We start from the raw sequence: 22,830 nt of genomic DNA, 5'->3' as shown, positions 1-22,830 counted from the left end.
AAAAGTTCTCTGGCTTAGGAGAGCAGAAATCCTAAAACACTGTATGTGCTTTAAATTAGATAGTGAGGGAAATTTTTACTGCAAAGGATCCAGTAGAGAGTCTTTGTATCTTTCAAACCCCATTCATGCATTATTTTTGCCTTATATGAGGTGTTTTTGTCCCCTCTTTATTTCCATTTTCTGATTTGATACTATTTTGTCCCCTCTTTATTTCCATTTTCTGATTTGATACTACAAGCATAACAGTTTTACTGATAACATTTATATTGAAAACTTATTTTGACCCTTAAATGTCCCATTCCATACTGCTTTAAGGTACCTGGCCCAGGTTTAACTACAAATACGTTATAATGTAGAGTCAGCTTCTGCTTTGAGGTATTTCTGCTTGTCTTAGAACTTACAAATTTCAACCACAATTCAACCTTTCAACTGAGAGAAATGCATAGAGGAAAAGTGTTTCCTGTGAGAAACACGCATGCTTTTTATTTGGACAGTGAAAGAACAAAATGCAAATTTTAAAGTTCAGCATTTCTGTCCTTAAAACGTACTATTTCAAATCAATTAAATACTCCACTTTCTGTTGGTAAAACGTGCTGAGTAGGGCCATTTAAGGCATTTCAGCTTGTTACTGACACTTGTTCGTTCCAGCTGAAGCCAGGGGCAAAGTTCCTGTTATCTCCACTGACATCGTATGAAAGTGGATGCTTAAATGTGGCCAAGTAACTGAAGGGCAAGTGTCCCCACTGAATTTTAAAAGCCCTTTCAGAAGTTGGATAAATACACAGATAGTTAGCTTATGGCAAGCTCTGCGTGGTTCTCGCCATGGTGCTACTGATAGCTTTAAATTAGCTGTTTCAAGTATCTCAGATGTGTTTACGTGATCTCTAATGACATCGGTGATAACAGACCAGACATATCATTAGATATTTTTTGAAATGCCTTATAGCACGTAAAAATGACAGGAAGTCTTTACGCTGCAAAGCCAACTCATGTAAAATGTTTAACTTGCTATCCCATAAAATATAAATAGATTATAGAAACAAGATAATGATTTGGTAACAGATTCCTAGGAAAATATTGTTTAAAAACTGAAATTATCCAGTTGTTTACTGCTCATAATGATCAGGAAATGGAGGAGACTTTTTTTTTTTTTTTTTTTTTTTTTTTTCATAGAAAAGTTATGCAGCCTGGAATTCATTGTGATAGAAAGGTTCCCCCACTACCTGCCTCCATGCACTTTCCGAAAATTTCTGTGGTGATTTTCAAAAAGCTGGCTTAGCTTGAAAATCAGTATAACCGTATTTGTACAGGAGAAAGTTGAACTGTAGTTTTACATTTGAATCATTCATCTAGTGGGCCAGTGTATAATCAGCTCTTCTAAAATCCCTGTCGGAAAGACCCGGAGTGCCAGCGTTTGCCACGTGCAGTGCTTGCATCGGGCTCCTGCTTGACTGTCTCAGGATATCGTCGTGCTCTCAGCAAAGCTGTCCCAGTGCGAGGGAGGCTTCTGAGACAAGCAATTTGTTCTGTAACTGAAGGAAAATTATTGTCATTGGATAGCAATTGAAGACTCCTTTTGCTGCAGAATATTCACTTTAGTTGAGAAGTAGTTAAATTAAGCTCTGCGTAGCAATCCTGCCGATAGAACCTTGTCATTCGATTAGTATCAATTATGCTGATTCTAGAATAAGTCATAAACTTTTCCAGCCGTACGTAAGATGACAGTTTTTTGTTGGATTGTTTCCATTCACCTCCAACTTTGGCTTTGGTTATGTGCTGTTCTGGAGACCCTTTTCCTATCAGTATCTGTGACCTGACCCTCTTGAGCTATATTATATCATTCCATTTTGACACCTTTTATCAAACTTTAATGAAATGACCCAGGCAAACAAATTGTCATTAAACTTTCCATCACTTTGTCCCTTGGTATCGTCTTTTATAAATTGGACAGCAAATGTTGTATTGATCTTCTCGTTCTTGCAGCTGAACTTGAAATGACCCAGACTGCTTGTTGTTTATGGCCCAGAGTTGCTTTTCCTTGACATTTCCATCCACAGCATGACATCTCTTTTGTTTTTCTTTCTTTCTTGTGGAGATGAATGAACAAGACATACGGTATCGAGACATCCTCGGTCATGGCAATGGAGGCACAGTCTACAAGTGAGTGTTGAATTTCACTTAAAATTTTCTAAAATAAAATTTAACAGATATTATTTTTTCTCCTTTATATGTACAATAAGATGTAGGTGGGCCATTGTGGCTATGTAGAGGGAAAAAAAAAATTCTAAATATAAACTTTTTAAGAATTCTCTTTGCATATTTGCAAGGTAGCTGCTTCTGGGTGCCATGAGGACTGGTGCATTTTTATTATCTTTTTAATACTTAGCTTTGAATCCCTCCTGGGTGACAAGTTAATGGTTCACAAGCGGAACTTGAAATGTCCTGAAGCATAATGAATTGCCTTCGGTATTTGCAATACCATTATTCTTGCCTGCTTACCACGCCCTTTGCTAGCCCGATACTGCGAGTGACACCAGCGGGATGTGATGACACCGTTGCTCTGCCTTTCTCTAGCAATTCAAAATTAGTAAATACCCTTTCTCTGATGCAGTGACTTCCCTCCCTTATGAGCAGCTTCACACACAGGCTGATGAATATATTAAATTATCAACTCCCCCAAATTTTGGTAGTGAAGCTTATACCCTGCAGCCAGTATTAATTTTAATATTGTAAAGATTATAATAGCAGAGATATAGTTTTCTTGACAGGAAAGTCTTTCTCATGCATAGTGCAAAGTTTAAACTACATAATGTAATATCTGGTACTTAATAGTCTGCAGTGGTGTATGAAAAATATTCCACTAGGAATTAAGAAATCCATACTTTGTAAGAAAGCCCTGAGGGAGTAATAAAGGTTTCCTCCAGAGAGCTATTTACCATATACAGTAACCCAGCATCCCATTATGATTTTGTTTATACCTTAGATATTTTAACTTTGATATTAACATTTTTAAAAAATGTTTTAAAAGCTACAGTGCATTTCATTTAGTTTCTAATTGGCTGCCAATGTTGCGAAACAGCTGGCTTTGGTCTCCTTGCAGAAGGCTTAATGAAAATGGGCTTCCAAAACCTTTAAGGGAAAAACCTAGTTTTTGAATGGACTCTTCGGAAAGTAGGTTAGCCTCGTAGGCGGCATGTAGCCCAGAAAGCTCATTCACGTTCTCTTGTAGAAACGTATTCCTAAACCAAGCGACTTGCAGAAATGATGTTCTTCTCTTACTTTACAAGAAGAAAGCTTTGAAAAGGGGTGTTGCACTTTACAGCCCAGTCGGTGACTTATTGCTGTTTTCTGATTTAGAGAAGTTTCCTTCCTTTCTCCTGTACTGATCCGGGTGCAAGTGGGAGAAGCATTGCAGAGGAGAGCCATGTGCCCTGATGCCTGTGGAAGGCACTGAAGCCCATTTAGGGAAAGGAATGCCCCACAGAATAGGGGAATCCACATAGGCTTGTCAGCCACTTACCTCTGCCTTCCAATATAACTGTATTTAATATCTGTCCTGCTGTCAGTGTTTCTGTCTCGCTCTAGCTTTTGCAGCCGTAGCACAGTGGCTTCACTTTCTGTGCCCACAAATAGTTTTTGAGCTAGTTTAGCAGATATCTTCAGCATGCTGAAGTTCAGTGCCTTCAGTTCCACCCTCTGTGGACCTTGTGTGGATACTGCTGGTCATTTTGAACCTCACTAAAGGTTCTGAAATTACCCTACAGCCTATGTTAGGAAAGAGGAGAAGATGATAGTGGTGGATGACACATGAAGGTGGAGGGAAAGAGGTGAAAGGAAGGAGAAATCTGCAGACAGTGTGGAGGAGGAATAATTATGAGACAGCTGAAGAGAAGAGTTTGCAAGAGTGAGACAGGGAGGGAAGGAGAAAACTCCTGTGTGCTTTGCTAATCTTCTTGCATTAAGAACCTGCTGAACTTTCTGTCCAGTTGTCAGCTTGTCCGTGAGCTCCCTGCTCACAAGGAACAGCTCCATTCCATGTTTGCTCTGTGCGTGTAGTCTGTAAAATGATACAGGGCTTTTAGGTAAAGAAGATGGTATAAAAATGTCTCATTCTTTAATAATATTGTCAGATATGTAGTATGTGCTCCATGTTTTGCAGAATTCATACAGGAAGTTTGGATGAAATGCTATGTAAAGCCAAATTTGCACCTTTTGACTCTTTCTTGCATTTCTGAAGGGCAGTATAGTTATGTGTCTGCTCTTTGTTTAACATTTTTTGCAAAAATGTTTTTCTCTTCCAAGGAATGAAACTTTAGTAAGAGTCTGCAAGAGTGATAAAGGGACAGAGGTGTGAATGTTCAAGGAGCAGCAGATTATAGCACAGGAGGGAATGCCTAACACTTCTGGTAGCTCTTCTACATTGACTTGCTGCTTTGTGTGGGCTGATTCTGTGATCTGCTTTGTTTAGTGTTTTTTGAGTATCACAATTGCCTTGGAATTGGGAAAGTAAAAATTTTTAACTGTAAAAACATGACTCCTCTTCTATATTAGGAAAAATATTTCTACCTGCCTTTCTTTTTCCTCTTTATGTCACATTTTAAAGTATCAGCTGCTGCGACTTGACAGTATTTTCTCCAGCATGAGCATCATCCCGCATCGTTCCAGAGAAAGCTCACCATTCTCGTGTGTGGTTAGTTTACCCTTTCCTGAGGTCTGACACTTTTGACAATGCAAATAATAGCAGATTATCAATCTGAAATAAGTTTTGTCCCAAAACTGGATTGCTGCTAAGGTAGGCTTGTGTCAGATGTTCCCATATTTGCTCCTTATTCTGTAGGATTGAAGGGTTGTACCAGGTTACTCTCTCATCCCTGGAGAGCTGCTACTTGCTGCAGTTGCAGGGAGTTGGCAGTTACCATGCTGTGCTGAGGTGCTGTAGACAAAACAGGCACTATATTGGGACAATTACCCCTTTTTAAAGGGAAGCCTTGCTAAAGGAGCATCTGTGTAACACAATCCACTAAGAAATTGTAAAATGGAATACTTACAGGTAGCTGGATTGCACTAGTCATAGATAGCAGCACACATATATTTTATTCCAGTAAATCAATGAACATTTGTCAAATAAAATTAATTGCAAACGTTTGGCTGTTTTCCTCTTCAAGCATTCCATGCTGTGGGTTTGTCTCAGAAGAGGCTGTGTGTAGTATTGATTTGAATCTAAAGAACGAGTGTATGTATGTGGTGTCTTTTTTTCTCCCCGTCTTTCTTTTCAGCACTTTATACTAAGTCATATCCATTATGGCAATGATATATTATCAGCATTCAGCAAACAAGATAGCGTGTCGCAGGTCGCTGAGCAAAAATTTTCAGCCTCTCTTTCCATGTGAATTAACTACTATTGAAATAGTTTATTGAGATTGAAGTATTGATCACTTTTCATGCTAACCTTGGCTTAAGGGGGAGAAAGGGGAGGTGTTTCTGTTCTCTTTGGAAGACGCTATGTTTAGTTAGAAAATATATTTCATTTATTTGGGTTCTTTACAACTGCAACTGTTTTATTGCTTGGAGAAGAAGTATCTTAGCTTTATTTTTATGACAGTATAATTATACTTTAGAAATACACTTGATTACTGTGTGTAGCAAAATTGTTCCAGTATATTGGCTTGGCCAATATTGCTATACAAACAACTTTTCAGTCAATTGAGTCTGGTAAAAATCAATACTTTATTGCAATACTTCTAGTGAGAACTTGCTGAATCTAAATGTTTTTCCTTTTGTAAAAAGGGAAGGGATTTTGTGGTTGTTTGATGTCCTATTTTTCCCCATGCTTTTTGATACGCTATTTTCTTAATTAAGGAATGATAGAAATTATAGAGTTAGATCCTGCAAATATATGCTTTTTGATTGTTTGAATATACAGATCTGACATAGAATGGAAGTATGTACCCTGTCCTGAGTAAAGATTGTCAGGGAAAGCAGAGATCTGCAATAGCAAATACTGAAAGCATCTTTCTCTTCTGTTTACCAGAAGAATTATTTTAGTTGGTTTACATCATCAATTGGGATTTTCACTTTACCTTGAGTATTATAGGCCCAATTCTATTAATTCTTGAAAACTCTTAGCTACTATTGATTTCATGGAGTTTTGCACCATACAAGATTGACCCCAAGACTGTATGTTGGTAGATGTTTTAGCTTTCCAGCTTTGCAGCAGACTTTCTAATTTTTTTATTAACTATCTTATAGAATTTGATAGGATGGGGAATGTACAGTGTTGACTGCTTCACCGCAGGAAAAAAATATTTGTATACCAGTGCATCTAGGGTATTTGCTTAAATTGCTTTTTTGAAAAATAATTCACTGGTAGGTCCAAAAGACATTTAAATTAGGTGCTTCTCTGCTCCACCTTTTAGTTCCATCACTGGCTGCAGAACTCTGAGAGACCGTGTTTTGGTAAGATTGCTGCTTTACTTCAGTGAAATAATGTTAACATTTTGATTTGTAATGTGATGTATGCACTCTACCAGCCAGTCTCAGGAGTAGTTATATTAAATTATTTAGAAGGAAAATACTTAGCTATGTATATTTTGCATCTAAATATAACACAGTAGAAGTATATATCTCTGGCAAATAATTACCCTATGAAGTCTGTCACTCGTGGCATATCTAAAGTGTCACGATTTCCTCTCTTTACACATGAGCAAAAGGAATAGTTTTATCTCATATCACATGTTCTAGTTTTTGCTTTATAATTGTAAATAATAAGTGAAATGTTCAAAGAATTCTTTTTAGGTAATGGTCACTATAGTGTTTTAGGTATTTGTTTTTTTTATTTTAAGGTGTGTTGTGTATGGTGTGTAAATCTTCTGGATTCTCTTAGAGGAGTCTTCAGTAGCAGCAAGCTATATCACTCTGCATACTACAATAAACATAAAGTCCCAATGATGCCATAATTAATCTGTAAAGTTACCTAATATTTAGAAAGGAGAGATGGGGGAAAGGCAGAGTTGGTTATCATCTTAACAAAATGCTGTTAAAGCAGACGGTTTCACTATAAATTGAGTAATTGGAAGAGAAGTGGCTGTTGATGATGTACCGGCCAGAAGAATCGTACAGCTAGGGAAAATACGGATAAATGCCGAAGCTTAATTTGTTTGAGCAATTTACTTGAGCAATTTTGCCATTCACTTGAGTTGTACATTCCAGCATATGCCCATTTCTTTATTCTCTATCTGAACCAACCTTGGGGTGCCCCATTAGCACATTACACATAGTGCATGGCAAGACAGCTGGGGAGTTGATATCTCTTGCAAGACAGCCTGCAAACTGTGCTATCCAAGTATATTGCAGATCCTCTGTGCCATTAGCAGGGAAAAGTGGTATCAGTTCTGGAGTGAGGAAGTTGGAGGTGATTTCTCTTGGTTTCAGAGTAAGGAAGGTGGAAGTGATTTAGCTGTGTTTGCTGGGATGGTGATAGAATAGCTAGAATTTATCATTGTGTCGTGTAACTTTGGCTCTGCAAGGTTTGCTATCTCTGGCTTGTCTCTCTGCTTCTAATGCAAGATGCTGGCACTTTTCCAGCACATCTGCTGCCATGAAGGAGCTGCCTCAAAAGTGTTTCTGCAGTGCAGGTGTATTCTTCAAAAAAATATTGTGTACCTCTCTCAAATGTTGCTGAAAGCCAGTCTCTAAATCTAAGCAGTGCTCTCATCTTCTTGTAGCCTCTTATGGAGTTCTCCTCTGCCTGTCCATTCATTGCCATTTTTCTGTAGGAATCAACAATACAGGAAGACTAATTTGCCCCTCTTTAAAACACTTAGATTTTTCTGCACTTTTTGCAAAGGAGACTGATGTCATTGTCTGCATATAAACAGAAGCAGAGAGGGAAGTGATTTTCCCACCTGCCCCCCAAAACTAGCAAAGTAATGACAGAGCCAGGAACTGAGCCTGTTTCTACTAGTTCCCAGTCCAGAGTGCCATCAGCTTAATCACACTGCTTCCCATGTCTTATACTTTCCATAGGAGGTTCTCATTGTGCTTTATAAACATTAATGAACCCAGCATAGTGCTGTGATGTAGGTCTGAAAAATGAAGTGAAGGAAGGTTAAGTATTTTGAGCAGCATTCCAACAAATCTGTGGCTACATGAAGTCTGAAAATCACATCGCCTTTCATTCGTGTGTTACAACTGCAGATTACTTTCCTGTCTTTCCTTTCCCGATTACATTTATTTTCTGTTTCTCTTGGTTACTTTGTTTTATTTTTAGCTGCACTGAAAAGCACTGTAACAATAATAGCTAGAGTAAGTTGGAAATGCCCCACAAAATTTCTGCATATTATCATTACAGTTTAAACAAGACTGACCAGTGATTGCTGCTCACTTGTTTCTTTTGACCCCAGCCATCACTTGCCTGCCTCATAAAATCTGTTATGCACAAAAGTGCATAAAATGAAGATAAAGTACCTCCTTCAAGTCTGACAAAAACCATTCCTTTGCAGAATGGTAGCTGCAGTGAAAGTAAATAAATGAATGGACAGCAATCACAGCCTAGTTGATGAAACTGTTCAATTAAAGCACAGGCATTTACATGGTGTAATTTCCCTAAATTGCCAATGAGCCCCTTTAGACACAACCAGTGTTCAAATTGATTTCAGCATTGATTTTGGCTGAAGCTGATAAATTTCTGCTTGTTAGTTAAAGTAATTTTGCAGAAGACTTTGTACTGCAGTATTGAAGTGTTCATTTAGCTGATGGTTAAAAGAGGAGTTATTTACAGAGGGTTCTACTGTTGTTCTGAGATGGGACAATTCCCCGATCATCTTTTTACTTTTAATTTTTTTAGGCTTCAGTATACCAATCAATAGGTTATTGAAACTGATTAAAATGTATCCAGCCAGCTGCCTGTGGCTGTTTAATTAGAAACTGGATGATTCTTAAATTAAAGTAGTTTTGTTTGCATTGTATGCCCATGGTCCAGAGGCTTAAGTGAATAGTAATCCTGAAAATTTAAGCTGCTTTTGTTACTAATGAGTGATATGTTGTGTAAGCACACTGCAGCTTTTTTTGCAGCTTGCCCTGAATTGGGAGATACCAATTTTTTCATTACAAATAAGTCTGTGTAACAGAGAATCGATGGGATTTGCAACAGCCAAGTTATGCCAAGCTTATAGACATTGTTTCCTAATAGAGAATGCTACTTTAAATAATGGTTTTGCTTATAGAAGTGAATGTGAGTTGATAAGGGACAGAAGAACGTGTATTTATGTAGAAATCCCCTTTTGCCATTATACTGGGAGAACTTACCAATGTTGTGTTTTAAACTCTCTCCTTAGTATCGGTTTGATGTCTCTGTAAAGAAGAGTGAATGCAACAATGAAGGCAAGGTTGATGTTGATTTTTTTTCCTTTTTTTTTTTTTTTTTTTTTTTCTATTTCTGTTCATCCTGGGTTCTCTGGAAACGTTCAGTCGAAATGCTAGAAAGTAACTGCTCAGATATTTGCTAGATACCATGGAATATAATGGTTAGCCAACCATATCCCATTGTAATGTGTAGCTATTTTCTATGTACATCACTACAACTGTTTTAATGATGATGACAAGGAATAATGCGAAGACCCAGTTCTAGCCTGTATCATTTCTAATGTGTTACTCATCACCATGGTATCTAAGTGCGATCCAGTAGTGATTGAGCAGAGTAACTACTGTCGGGATGTTTCTGCTCTCACCTGCTCCTGGGAGAGAGGCACACGTAGCTCTGAGCCTTTGCTGGGTAGGGCTTCGTATAGTGCTTGGGGGAGTTTTTTCTTTTGAGCATTTGTTTATGCAGTGCTGTGAATTGTGGTGGCTCTTTGGATCCTTCATTCCGTGTTCACTTGCTCAGGTCCCTGGAGGGCCTATTCATGGGCAGAACAGGAGCATAGTGATTTCTTGCAAGTGTTTGCTGTGTCTAATCTGAACTAAAACTTTAATGCAAGCTTTCTGCTTGAAACTGAACCATGATTAGAAAAAACTACCAGTTTTAAATATAACGAATACCTAGAGAGCTTCTTGGTACAGTTCTCTTTTCTGGTACTGGTCTAGCAATTACTGAACAGCTCTGTGTTTCTTTTGATAGTTGTCATGCTGTGAGAGTGTCTTGAACACATCTGTCTTGAACAAGTGGTTTGATAGTGCAGAAAGTGCAGCTTTAGGTCTCCTTGTAGAGAGATCTGAAGATCTAAATAGCCATAACCATAGCTGTCGCATGCTTTTCAGCTCACTCTGTTGATTCAGATTTCTTCCAAAAATTTTGATGGGTTAACTTTGTACTGGCAGGCTTTCTGCTGCATCAGATAATGTCTGTCTGTGTCAGTCTAAGCTTATGACAGCTCTGCTCTTCTGTCCTCTTTCGGCTAGTTTAAAGCCAGCAGCAGCAATACGTTACTGTGTCTGCATCTGATCTGGTTTGGCTCAGTGGTAGTGGGTGGCTGAGCATTGCCGATGGTGGAAGCACGGCCTCCTTGAGCACCGTGTCCACCTGAAGGCTAAGTGCTCTCTGTGGTTAGTCCTTCCTGTCTGTGCAGGTCACCCTGAATTGCAGTGGAGTGGATACAAGGAGAAAGATTTGTAATCTGGTTTTAGAGGATGACTCTGAATGTTTGGCTGCAGTGGAGAAGGAAGATTAATATAAGTGGTAACAGATGGAAATAGTAGGAGATTACAGAATAAAAGAGATGAGGAATCTATTCTGTTATGCTTAGGCTTGGATGCCAAGGCCTTCTCTTTCCAACAGAGATGGGCTAAGTGAGACACTTTACTATTGTACATTTTCTTTATGTGGCTTCTAGTGCCAATTTTACTCTTCTGAAAAGTTTAAAATTTAGATACAAGTATTTTTGTTTTCTAGCTTAACAACAAATCATTTTGCAATCAGTATTCAAGCATCTGTAATGGGATTTTAGATAGAAGGGAGGCTGGCGTGGATTGCTGTTTGAACTAGCACAGTGCCCATAAAAGCTCCTTTTCACAACTGCTGTGCACTTTGGATTTCCTGGTTTAACAGCCAGAGAGTCAGGCTAATGTGTTTGTCTATTGCAGAAGGCAACAGCTCTCAAAGTGTTTATTTCCTAGAAACAATTTGAATCTGTTTCTTTAGATGGCCATTTGAGTGCATGACAACTCTATGATTAGAATGCCAGAGTCTGACCAGGAGCACGACAGACACTGGTAGTACTATGAAAAAAAGAAAGGAAAAAAATATAACAGTAAACCAAATCTGTGGGTGATTTGCTGCATATAGTTTGCAGCTGGTGACTGGCATGTCATTCTGCAATGCATAACACTTAGCGAATTTTATTCCTCTTGCGCAACGTGATGACATAGTCATTTTGCTCTAGGTTATTTCTCATAGGGCAGGAAAATGTTCAGTTTGTCTGACTTTATTCAGTGCCTTTGTATCTGAAGGTGCTGCTTGCTATCACAGTCACTGTTTGTGTTAATCTTTAAACTCAAACAAGAAACCTACGGCTTCTATATGTATATTGATTTGTGTTACAGTTTGCCTCAGTCCCAAAGACCTTTTGCATGCCTGTGTCATCAGAGCGACCCTCTCCCAAGGGAATGTCCAGAGGACTTCCTCTGCAGCTCATCAGTGCAGTACTGTGGGTGAGCCGATACAGATATGGGTAAACTGAACAATATCTGCAGTTCTTGTTGAGTGGAGTTATACTTTGGCATTTTTAACAGATGTATATGATGAACAAATACCAAGATGTGAAAGTAGGAAGGGAGAGAGGAGGTATCTAGGAGCAAAGAGCTGCAGTATTTACTTTGCAGATACATGAACTGAAGGATAATGAAAAGAAAGTGGGTTTATGGTCTAATCTCAGGAGTGAATGATTGTGGTGACATTGGTAGTCACGTGTATCTAAGGGCAGAATTCATCTCATTAATTTGGAAGAGGAAATTTAGCAATTCCAAGACTTGCTTAAGTTCAACTTAAATTCCTGAGGGAACACTTTTTCCTCCAGAGAAATCGTTTTTGGCACAGTGGAACCACAGTCTAACCAAAAGTTAGAAAGCCTGTGCCAGTTTTATTGAGAAGGAGAAGTGTTGTCATTTGAACTCTTCTGAGCCTTGAGGTTTTGCATCAGTCAGTATGAAGATTTCAGGAAAACTTTACTCAAAACTAGTAGAATTGTTATGATTTTCTATCAGCTTGTATTAAGGAAGTAGGTTAATTGAGGTACCATAATACTTACTGGATTTTTATTACCTCTTGACTTATATGTTCCCCTCATTTTGGGGATGTTCATGTGTAAAATCTAGAAATTAATAGAATTTGAAAAGTATTTTTAAAGAATGGGGCACCTGAGAAGTATGTTGTGGTTGTGCAAATATGCTAGTAGTAAAAAAGTTCAGAGAAAATATGGGCTTCTTCATAAACGGGCGAGATAGCCTGGTGATGGGATTATACAGAAAAGGCTAATGACCTCAGTAGCTTTTTTGACTTGGTCTTCACTTGCAAAGTCTGCTCCCAGACCCCAGCATTACCACCTGGCTTTGGGAAGGAGAGAACAGCCAGTACTGGAGAAACAGCAGGTTAGAGACTACTTAGTGAAGCTGCGTATTCACGTCCGTGGATGGTATTCACCTGCAGGTGCTGAAGGGCCAGCTGGTTTGATTATGAGGCTGCTGTCTATCATCTGTGAAAAATCATGACAAAGCCAAACTCTTCTCAGTAGTGCCAGGTGATATGCAAGGGGCAGTGGCCTCAGGACCTGGGAAGTTCAGATTGGAGATTAAGAAAAACTGTTTTGCAAGGAAGATGGTGCAGCACTGAAACAGCTCACGAGACAGGCAGGGGCTTCTCCATCCTTCAGCACACCTAGCCCGAGCCGTGCTGGGCTCACCCAGTGTTACAGTCCTACTTCACGTGGGAAGCTGGGTTAGACAGCGGGCAGAGGGCCCTTGCAACCAACTTTCCAGTGGTTCTGCAGGAAGCAGCACATCTCTTAAAAGCAGAACGACAGAGGAAGCACCGAGGCTTTGTGTGAGCCGAGAGAGCTGCAGTAGAAGCACGTTTGTGGCGTTGGCTGCATGTTTGTGTGGTACCTTGACTGGAGGGGAGCATTGCTTCCCTGCTCCTCAGCAGTCACATCGCTAATGTAACAGCCCTGTCAGTATATCATTTTGTCATATTTGCTGATGTTAGTCATATTTCTAGGAAGGGAAGGGACTGACTCATTGGCATAGCAGACAGGTCATGGCTTTCCCTTGAATCATTTGGTCTTGCCAAGGAATATCTTATTGATTAGAAATTGTTTCCATGGCTATTGGGAAAAATAGAAAAATATATTCTGGTGGCCAGAGTGAACAGATGGGAAGCAGGATCTTCTGCATGGTAGGCTGCTGCAGGCTTCTTCAGTGCTCTTTTGTACCAGCATTAGCAAACGCATTTGTAACGTGATAAAATAATCCTAATGAATCGTTGCTTCTAGGAAGAAAAAAATGTTTGTTTTGGATTTTTCGGAGAGTATTAAACTCTGTCTATTTGTAGTCGAAGGTGTTATGTATTTTTAGGAAAAGCTGTTTGAAAAAGCTCAAGGATCTTTGCGTACTCAGTCTGTGCTTCTGATGTGATCGTCCTTAAACCACTAATATGTGAGCAAATGCTTTAGAAGTATGAATGAGAATGAACTGAAAGTTGCAGTTTCTCTCTAGTGGCTGCATGTTGAAACCTGAACTTGTAGTTCTTTGCTTGTCCTGAAAGAAGTCATACTACAATCGCAGCAAGTAGCGCAGCTCCCCACTGTGCTTTTTGGTAAAATTTCTCACAGGAAGAATATAAAATAGTTAGGCTTAGCAAGTTAAAAGAGGGAGAAAATTTGTTGGACATCTACATTGTTATTATTAAGAAGCTTGTGCATGCTCTCTTTGGTCATTTTTCTTATTTTTTTTCCTTATTCACTTTTGAAGTATAGTATATGAGTGCTGTAGGAACTTAGTGTCTATATTCAATGTATGAAATTCTTAGCATAAAAATTAGGATGAACTATGGTTTATTTTATAAACAGGATAGAGCCAAACATCTAACATTTCTCCTCTAGTTTTCTTCGCTGTAGACCTCAGGAAGAACAAAGCAATAGGAAATTCAGCTGCTATCTTTTTCCTTTTTTCAAAACAGGTACCACCTGCTTTTGACGCATTCTTTTTTTTTGTTTTAATTTGCTTTCCTGACAAAACACTTTGTGCATACTGGGGGAGTGGGGAAGGGGGAAGGGGAGATGCTGAGGAGTTGGCAGTTCCCCCCAGCCCCGTTCTAGTTTCCCATTACATCGCCGGGTATTTTCTGGAGCACGAGGGATGCACGCGCTGTACTCCGCAGTCCATCAGAAACTTTCTCCGGCTTGGCTGGAGGGCTCCGTTCAGGTACAACGCACACTTGCTCACGCCGCCTTTCCTGTTCCCAAAATAACCCAGCTTTTGCCACCGAGCTGGGCAAGCTGCCTTTGCAGCGTTCCCTGAGGGAAACTCTTGATTTTCAGAGTAGAGGAGACAAAGTTATACTAAAGGACTTGACTTGCATGGGTCCCTCCGGGCTTTATGTGTCTAGGGATATGGTTAATAGTCAAGGTTAATAAAATATTTGACACAACTGTGCCAGTCTTGCTTAGAAGCTGCTCATTGTAATGGATGTAGCAGGCTCAGAATAAAGAACTCTAATGGGAATGTGAGTGAAGAGATTTAAATTTCTTTCCCAACAGGGATGTTCCAAGATACACGGTTGTTGAAGTCGGCCTTTGCTTTACTTACACAACGTGCTGCGGCTTTAAGCAAACCTCTTTGAATCACATACCTTGCCTTTTTGCTAGAAAAACGTCCGGAAAAGGAAACATCAGCCATTTCTGCCATCCGACGCTTAGGTGCCAGGCAGTCCCGTGTAGGGCTCGCTTCGAAGCCTCGGTGGCCTCCCGTACCGTGAGCCGGGGCAAGGGGCACAGCCCTCCAAAACTCCTCTGCACCCTCCCTGGCCTCCAGCTTCCCTGCTCCTTTACCTTTTCCTTGCTCCTTTTCCCTGCTCCCTACCATGCCTTTTTTGCTGGAAAACTTCCTTTCTGGGGTGGTCTGGAGGTTGCTACTTTCTTTCCTTTGCTCCCCTCCCTCCCCCCAAGATTTTTTCCTTCTTTTGTGGGGAAAGAAAAATTGAATTATTTGTCTGGGTTGTTCATTTGGTTTAATTGAACACCGATCTCTTAACTCAGTCCCTGCACCAGGTGCTGCTAATATTTGTTAGGTGTGCACCTGCATCTACGCCTTCCCACCATGTTGTTCACCTTTCTTCTCATCTGGCGATATTAAATTAAATATTAAAGATGTCACCACAGATGAACTTAAGGTATCTGCACCTTTTTGTACTGCCTAGTCTTCCTATGGACAGGCAGCAGCTGTTTTCATTCAGACATGAACTGAGTTGGAAAAGAATGCATCATCTTGTAAGACCAGTACCCGAAAATGGGTGCCTCAGCTTTGTATTTTCCTCATAATCTTAATCATTATCCTCCACCTAAAATATGTTAGGGCTACAACAGCAAACATCACCTTTTCAGGAAAAAAAAAAAAAAAGTAAGTTTGTGAAAGTGAAATATGCTTATCTGGTGGTAATTAGTTGGGTGCAGGATCTTGGAATTATGATTTCTTTAAGGTAGCTATTAGACACTGAATAAATTGTCTGTGTTTATTTTTCTACTATTTTAATAGTAGAAAATTTTATGCTACTTATTTTTAAATGTATATTACATGTATTTTCATTACTGGAGAATGTTGTTGTTGTTATGTTGTTGTTGCTATTCTCCTAATTTTTCATTAGTTAATATTTTCATTAGCTTAAAATATTAAATCCTCAAGTTTGTAGTAGATCAAATTCTCCAGCTAACCTGGGTGGGATTTGCTTCAGGCCCTTTTTAGGTACTGAGACAAATTAAGAATATATCCTTATTAGGAGCTTCCTCTCCAGAGAGTTAAAAAGTACGTTCTGTGCCGTGGCATTTGTCATGTAAATTCAAAATTTAACTAAGAGACAGTGAGGGAAAGCGAAAATGCCCATTGCAGTGGGCTTCCTGCAAGTGGCAAATTGCAACAAAATTTAGATAATAACTTTTTTTAAATAGTTGACACTGGCATCAAGTGTTCAAAACGTCTTTTCAAAATTCTTGTTGCAGAAGTTGGCTATCTGTGATGAAATACTGTCCAATTTTTTCTTAACAATAAGTGATTCATAGCTGCTTATTCCTAATCATCCAAGTTACAGCTTTTGCAGCAGGTCACTTACAGAGAGGAAAAAAAACATCCAGACCAAAAGCAAACAAACAAACAAAAAACAACTGAAAGGAGCAGAAAAATGAACTTGTTCTTCCAGAGCTGGTTTCTGCAAGTATGCATACTGCAATATGAGTTCTTGCAAAAATCAAAACAGTTTTTGGTGAATATTCTGCATTGTGCTATCCTTTACTGAAAAGGGAAGTAGGAAGTAGTGGAAGTAGGAAGATGGGGGTCGTTTTGTTATGATGTTAGTGCCTCCGTGCAGAGTTACTGACCTAGAAAAACGTGGACTGGAATTGGAGGTGAGTGAAAGCAGAGTCAAGCTGGAGGCACTGCATTTTGACTGGGCCCTGGTGGAGGTTTCCAGGGAGCCTGTGAAGCTTCTCAGGAGTCTTGTGATGTGGAAAACCTCATTCCCAAGTCAGCTAATCTTTAGCAGCACATTGTGCTTGATGCCGTGGTGGACAGCCTGCTGAACTTGAGTATGAACTTGAATCCATCGGGAGTCAGGGGGATGTGCATGGCAGAATTTTATCCCAAATCGGGAAGCCAACTGAAAAACCGATCTGAATGTGCACATCTTAGGTGTAGAGTGCAAATTATTCAATGCGTTTAATTTCTGTTCTTTTTATTTTTGTCTTTTAAGTTGTTCAGCAGCTATTTAGCAACTTTCACTTGTCTTTGACATCCACTTATCTTGACTGCTCAAATGTGTTCCTAGCAAGGAAGGTTGCTGTTGGATCTGTGTTTATTAGGCAATATCATTTGCCTGCCATCCTGGACGATTTTAAAGTGTGTGCTTACTGAAATGCACAGCAGTGCTGAGGAACTGTTGCATTTGCTGCCTTGCATGGTCTCATGATCTGGTTCTAGATTGAGGAGTTTGTTTACTTACTTTCGGGGGTGACACTGAAATCTCTTAAGAGCTGACCCTTGGGATGAGCCTCTGTGTTATTCATAGAGTTTGGCTGTTCGTTTGATCTCCTCATAGTCATCCATAGGCTAACTGATGGATGCACTAAAAATACGTATTTCTTCATACTGTGCTTGTTATTTTGTGGGATTTTTTTAGTTTATCCTTCTGAAGCTACATGAAGGTACTAAATCTTCAGGCTTTAGCTGTGCTGACTGTAACCAGAATGATCAATTCCAACATACAGTTCTACATAATATCTAACAAAAACGTTTTCCCTACACACTCATTGGAACAGGTAATTACTGTAGCAACTACAGACTAATTTGAAGTGTTAGCTGTTAATTAAAACACTACAGAGGTGTACGGTTGTCTTTTGGTGTAACCAAAGCTCCTATTCAAACTTCATTAATCACTTTACAGTTATTGTGTTGAGGAAGGTCAGGACAATTGAGATGCCCTATCAGGCTGGAGTAAACAAATTCCTCTTCTCCCAGGTAGCATGCTATTTGCAAAGCCGGTGGACACACTGTACCCATGGGCATGGCGTCTCCTTTGTGATCCAATTCTCAGTGATAATTAAATGTTAAATTGGTACTGTCAATGCTCTGTAAACCAAACCAGGTATCTGCCCTCTGCTGGAAATTTAACCCAAACTTCCACGGATGAATTAGCGTGCATCATAATTAAATAATCAAGTCTTCCCTTTTAATTCACTTGGAAACAGGAGATCTCTCTTATGGAAAAAAGATCAGCTTTCTTGACAAGCTAATTAAGTTGCCAAACTGTCCAGCACAGTACATATTAAGCTAACAGACGTTAAGCATGCTATCTCAACCTGTTCATTTTCTTATCATTTCTGCTGATCTTAAGTCCATAATGTTTTGCCACTGTTGATTCATCCATAGTTACAGCAGAGTTCATTTGCTCCTTTTCATTCATTCATTATGCATTCAGCTACCAGTCTGTCACTTATAGCTTCATCTGATGATTCTGCTTTTTGCGCATTATATTGACATTAAAATAACAGTGATTTGGGAGGAGGGTATACTTTTTTTTTCTTAAACAGTATTTGTTTCCAAAAGCTAGTGTCACTCACTTTCATAAATGCTTGTCCATAAATTATTAAATTAAGGTAAAGATTTAGAAAATCCCAAGATCTTAATGGAAATTATATAAGTACTCAGGGTTATATGTAAGAGTAAACAACAGTCTTACTCTGTACTACATGCGATTTAGGATAAGAACAAAGCTATTAAAGCTTTTCCTCTTCAGTAACAATTGCTAGAGGTATATACTGCTAAAGTATTATAAATCTTTAAAGTTAGTGCCACGTATATGACATTACTGTGTGTAGTGTCATAAATCAGTACAAGACAATAAAACTAGTGAAGAGGAAAACCTTTAATGGTTTTGTTTTTATGCAAAATTACATTGAATTTTTAGTGGGATTCTTTCTCACACCTTTTTATTTTCCTAGAAGCTTATGGCTAGGAATATACAATTCATTTCTTAAAAAGCCAATTATGAACATTCTTCAACAGAAATTAAGACAAACTACTCTTGAGTTATTATGGAAGTTCATTTTGAGTACGTGCGTGCATTAACAGTCATGCATTCTTACCTGATATACACACATGCTACTCTTAAATACAAACGTGGATTGCTCGTTTCACTCCTCCTGTCTGCAGGTCCTTAGGTTATGATGGAGAATCAGTCATCGCCTGCTTAACTTCACTTTAATTGGTACAGTTGTGCATCTCATTGTCTTTCCACTGAAAATACCCTTAGGATCAGCAGGCTTGTGCAAGAAAGCTTATTTTATAAGACTATGAATAAGGTTTCTATCATAACTTCATTGCATTGAAAGAAATTTTGAAAGCGGGTAACTTCATGTGTGTAAGATTGCTACTATGCTGTATAGAATTCTTTAATGAGTGAATTTTTCTGTAAAACACGCAGATGTAAAAAATCTGCTGGAAAGCTCCATCGTGAGTATATTCTTTTGGTCAATTGTTTTAGTCTGTCACAACGTATTTCTTTCGAAGTGCTAGGTAAAAACTGGGTTACAGTAAAATGTATTAGCTCTAAGTCATTTTTCTGTGAAATTAGTATATACATGCTGCACATATGTATAGAGGTAATTTTATGTGATCTCAAGTTATTTAATTTTTTCCCTCATGCAGAGCATATCACGTCCCTAGTGGAAAAATTCTAGCAGTAAAGGTAAGATATTACAGTAATTTTCTCTCTCTCTCCTTCTTTCTCTCCATTCTTTGTTGACCTTGGTTTTCTTCCCCTCTTTTTATGATTGTTAGATCTCAGTTTGTTTTATTGCATTACAGTCCACGTTGTTTATGCAGGAAAACAACAATGCGTAAATCCAGTAAGTCCAAATGGCCACCGAGTTCCCCCAACCCAGACGTCACCCGCTGGGGGCTGCAGCGTTGCTCTAGCTCCGTGCGTAGATCCCGGCACGGCTCCTTCCCCTTGGGTTACGCGGGCACGGCTGAACGCGGCTGCGGCTTGGACCGGCCCTCCCGGGGCGGCAGCGATGCCGCTTCGCCTCTCTGCAGCCGGTGCCACCCCGGCGGGTGGGAAGGTCGCGGGATGTCGCCCTCCGCCAATGCCACAGTGTCCCCGGGGGCACGTTCCTGAGTGACCTCCTTTTTAAATAAGGAGAACTTCCCTAATTTCTTGGGGATGGTATTCTGTTTTCCTAGGTGACTTTTGCTGTTTTAACAGGTTATTCATTTACTTTAGTGTCATTTCCTTTCCTGATCGTTTTTATCCGACTGAGATTTTATTTTTCTTGTTAGCGTTCTTTGCAATTTTGGATGAAGGTGTATACTGATGTGTAACTGTGTGGTCGGATAAGTAACAGTCTTCTCTGAAGTGCAGTTAAATCTGTGTGCTAAACTAATGACAGAACTCTGACTATGCCAACCCCTGTATATAGAATTAAATTATGAAGGCAATTAAGCTATAGGAAAAAATACTGACAGGTGTCCTTTACTTCTCTGTGGAAGTCGAACAATCTTTTTTAAAACTTAAAATAGTAGAGACTTTAGGAAAACAAGTGAATTGTAATACTCATAGCACTTAATAGTTTGGGATATTAAAGTGCTTTTGAAATATAATTTATAAAATAATTCCTTAGAAATTTATAAAATAAGCTTTTATTACATTTCTCTTTTTTCCCCCCATCTTTATCTAACCATTTTATTCTGACTTAAGGGAGTTCCACTGAAAAGTTGGTAGATGGGAGAGAACAGCAAGAGAAGGAGAAATAGGGGGCTGAGTTGTTGCAAGCAAATTGCAACAAATTGTCAGTGTGGAATTCAATGGTATAAAATGGAATTTCTAGTCATAAGATTATACAGTAAGATTGATCCTCTAAATGTGGAAAATAGAGAAATTGAAACTTAAAATGCCTCCAAATAACTTCTAGTTATATGGAATATAAATATTACTTGAAAAAGTATTTTCAAGTGGTATTCATCATTCCTAAAACCAGGGATGAGCACTTAGAATTAGACAGGAATTCTCCAAGTTGCAGTAAGCATAACAAGGTACATAAAGTCTGATACGCAGAAATATTTTTATTATAACTTTTGACATTGAATTGAGCAGGGGTGCTGCTTTTCCTGGTACCTGCTATGTTGCTTCGTCAAATGGACTTTTCCAAGCTCGCAGGGAGCATCTCTCTCTGTCCCAGCTGTCAGTTCGGAGTTGCCGCTGCCTCCTTGCTCCTCAGCCTGCGCCTTTCCGACGCGTTGCTGCTGTTCGGTTCTGGGTGTCCTCACAAGCTATCTGCAGAGGAGGTGGAGCAAGTAAGAAAAAAATCATGCAGGCAGGAGAGGAGATGAATTCACCCCTTGCAAGGTTAATTGAACTCACCTCCCTGTGGCAAAAAGCCCTTTCCCCCAGCCGTGTCACCTTGCCTCCCCTGGAGCGTGTGGGTTTGGCTCGTCCTCGTGGGTAATTAGTATCCTGAAGATCTGGGGAACTGGAGTCTCTGTGTAGATACTATTCGTGGTGGTCCTGTCACTGTCAATTATGTGTTTTCAGCGTGCTTTCAGATGTAGTATTGTGCCAACGTGTGTTATTATCATATGCTTAAAATAAGATGCTCACAAGCTGGAGGTCAGGAAACCTGCTATGAGAGTGATCGTGCTGGCTTGCTCTATTAAGAAAATCACTCCGCACATCTATGACTCAGCATACCCAGCTATAAAAAGAGGGTACTAAGACCTGCGTCTTGACAAGATCATCACAAGGATCAGTTATTTTGACAGAGGATTAGCACGCTACCAGGGACATCATTGGAATAAAGGATCTGTGAAAGAGTGGAGTTCTGGTTTTTGGGGTTTTGTTTTTTTAATAACATACTGATTGGATAGGACAAGATAACATTCTGAAAACCTGTTGATTAAAATGCTTACAGCTGGTAGTTAATCTTGCATATATTGTACAGGAAAGTAAACCAAGGCTAGTACCTATGTTACAGACCAAAGCTGGCTGTGTCATTACATATTTTACATAAACTTTACAGCTAGATAACATGTAGAGAACTTAATTGATTTTCTAATGTGACTTTTTTCTAATTGGAGGGGAAAATCCAAATGAAGAATTGTAGCTTTTTGAGTGTACACTGGCTGATTGCCATTCTTCAACTGCTTTTAGTTTCTCCTGCTCTTAAACTAGCATTTAAATGGACCATTTGATTAATCATTTGTATACTGACTATAATACTCCCAAATTTCCTTTGAGTTGTACGTACTGTAAAAGACAATTATGTCGCCACAGATTAAATAAGTGAATTAAAACAGAATAGCAGCTTAATTTGACCTGTGATTTTGCTCTCGTTCCCTTTAGTGGAACGTATGCCACTCCAGCAAATAGATGAAGTCATCCATGACAGCTTGTGATGAATTGCCGTATTTATACTGTATATTTTAATAGCCTCACACTAATTTAAATTGAGCACAGAGTAAATTATAATTCAGTCACTTGACTGCTTGTATTTAACTTGACAACTCATCCTTATTTGTCCTGGAGGTGTAGTGGAGAGCAGAGGAAATATGTTCAGGTATTCCTCTTTTAAAAATTAACCCTTTTCCCTTGAAATGTTAGGTATTTTGAGTTCATTTATGTTGTAAACATGCTAAGCGTTTTCAAGATTGCTTTATTTTAGGCAGGAACTTGAGATTTAGACTCAGCTGACTTTACTGTGATGCTTCATCGTTCTCTTGCGAAGGAAAGACTTGCTGTAGTTTGGGATCAAAGACTGACCATTAGAAGGTATGGGTTAGTTCTGGCTCTACCACTGGCTACAAACTGATGTTGGTTGAGTCAGCTCTCTGCCTCACATTGCCACCTGTAAAATGGGACTAGTACCACTTCTTTACTTCACAGAAGTGAGGAAAATATATGGGAGTGCTTGGAGTCCCTTGCTAAATCCCAGAGGACTGTCATGCCCTTTAAATAAAATAAATAATGGTGACCTCATTTTTCTAATACTCATTTCTAGCTCTAGCAGGGTGGGGGGAAGGCACCATTTCAGCTAATTTTGAAATAAGTTCAGGCACTTGAGGCTCTGAGCTTGGCTGCCA

At 39.2% G+C, this 22,830-nt stretch overlaps 1 protein-coding gene across 2 annotated transcripts in view; it reads left to right on the top strand.

The window, feature by feature from the left end:
• Window positions 1-22,830, top strand: part of MAP2K5 (mitogen-activated protein kinase kinase 5) — a 144,597-nt gene that overhangs the window by 29,672 nt on the left and 92,095 nt on the right. For both annotated transcript variants that reach the window (XM_064517849.1, XM_026121700.2), the window contains exons 8-9: window positions 2,096-2,160; window positions 19,402-19,441. In XM_064517849.1, the coding sequence (XP_064373919.1) occupies window positions 2,096-2,160; window positions 19,402-19,441 (105 nt within the window). The remainder of the gene's footprint in view (window positions 1-2,095; window positions 2,161-19,401; window positions 19,442-22,830) is intronic.

This window comes from Dromaius novaehollandiae, chromosome 10, assembly GCF_036370855.1.
Source record: "Dromaius novaehollandiae isolate bDroNov1 chromosome 10, bDroNov1.hap1, whole genome shotgun sequence".
NCBI classification, from domain to species: Eukaryota; Metazoa; Chordata; class Aves; order Casuariiformes; family Dromaiidae; genus Dromaius; species Dromaius novaehollandiae.
The sequence above is the reverse complement of the archived record's forward strand: the minus strand, read 5'-3'. Positions and strand labels throughout refer to the sequence as shown.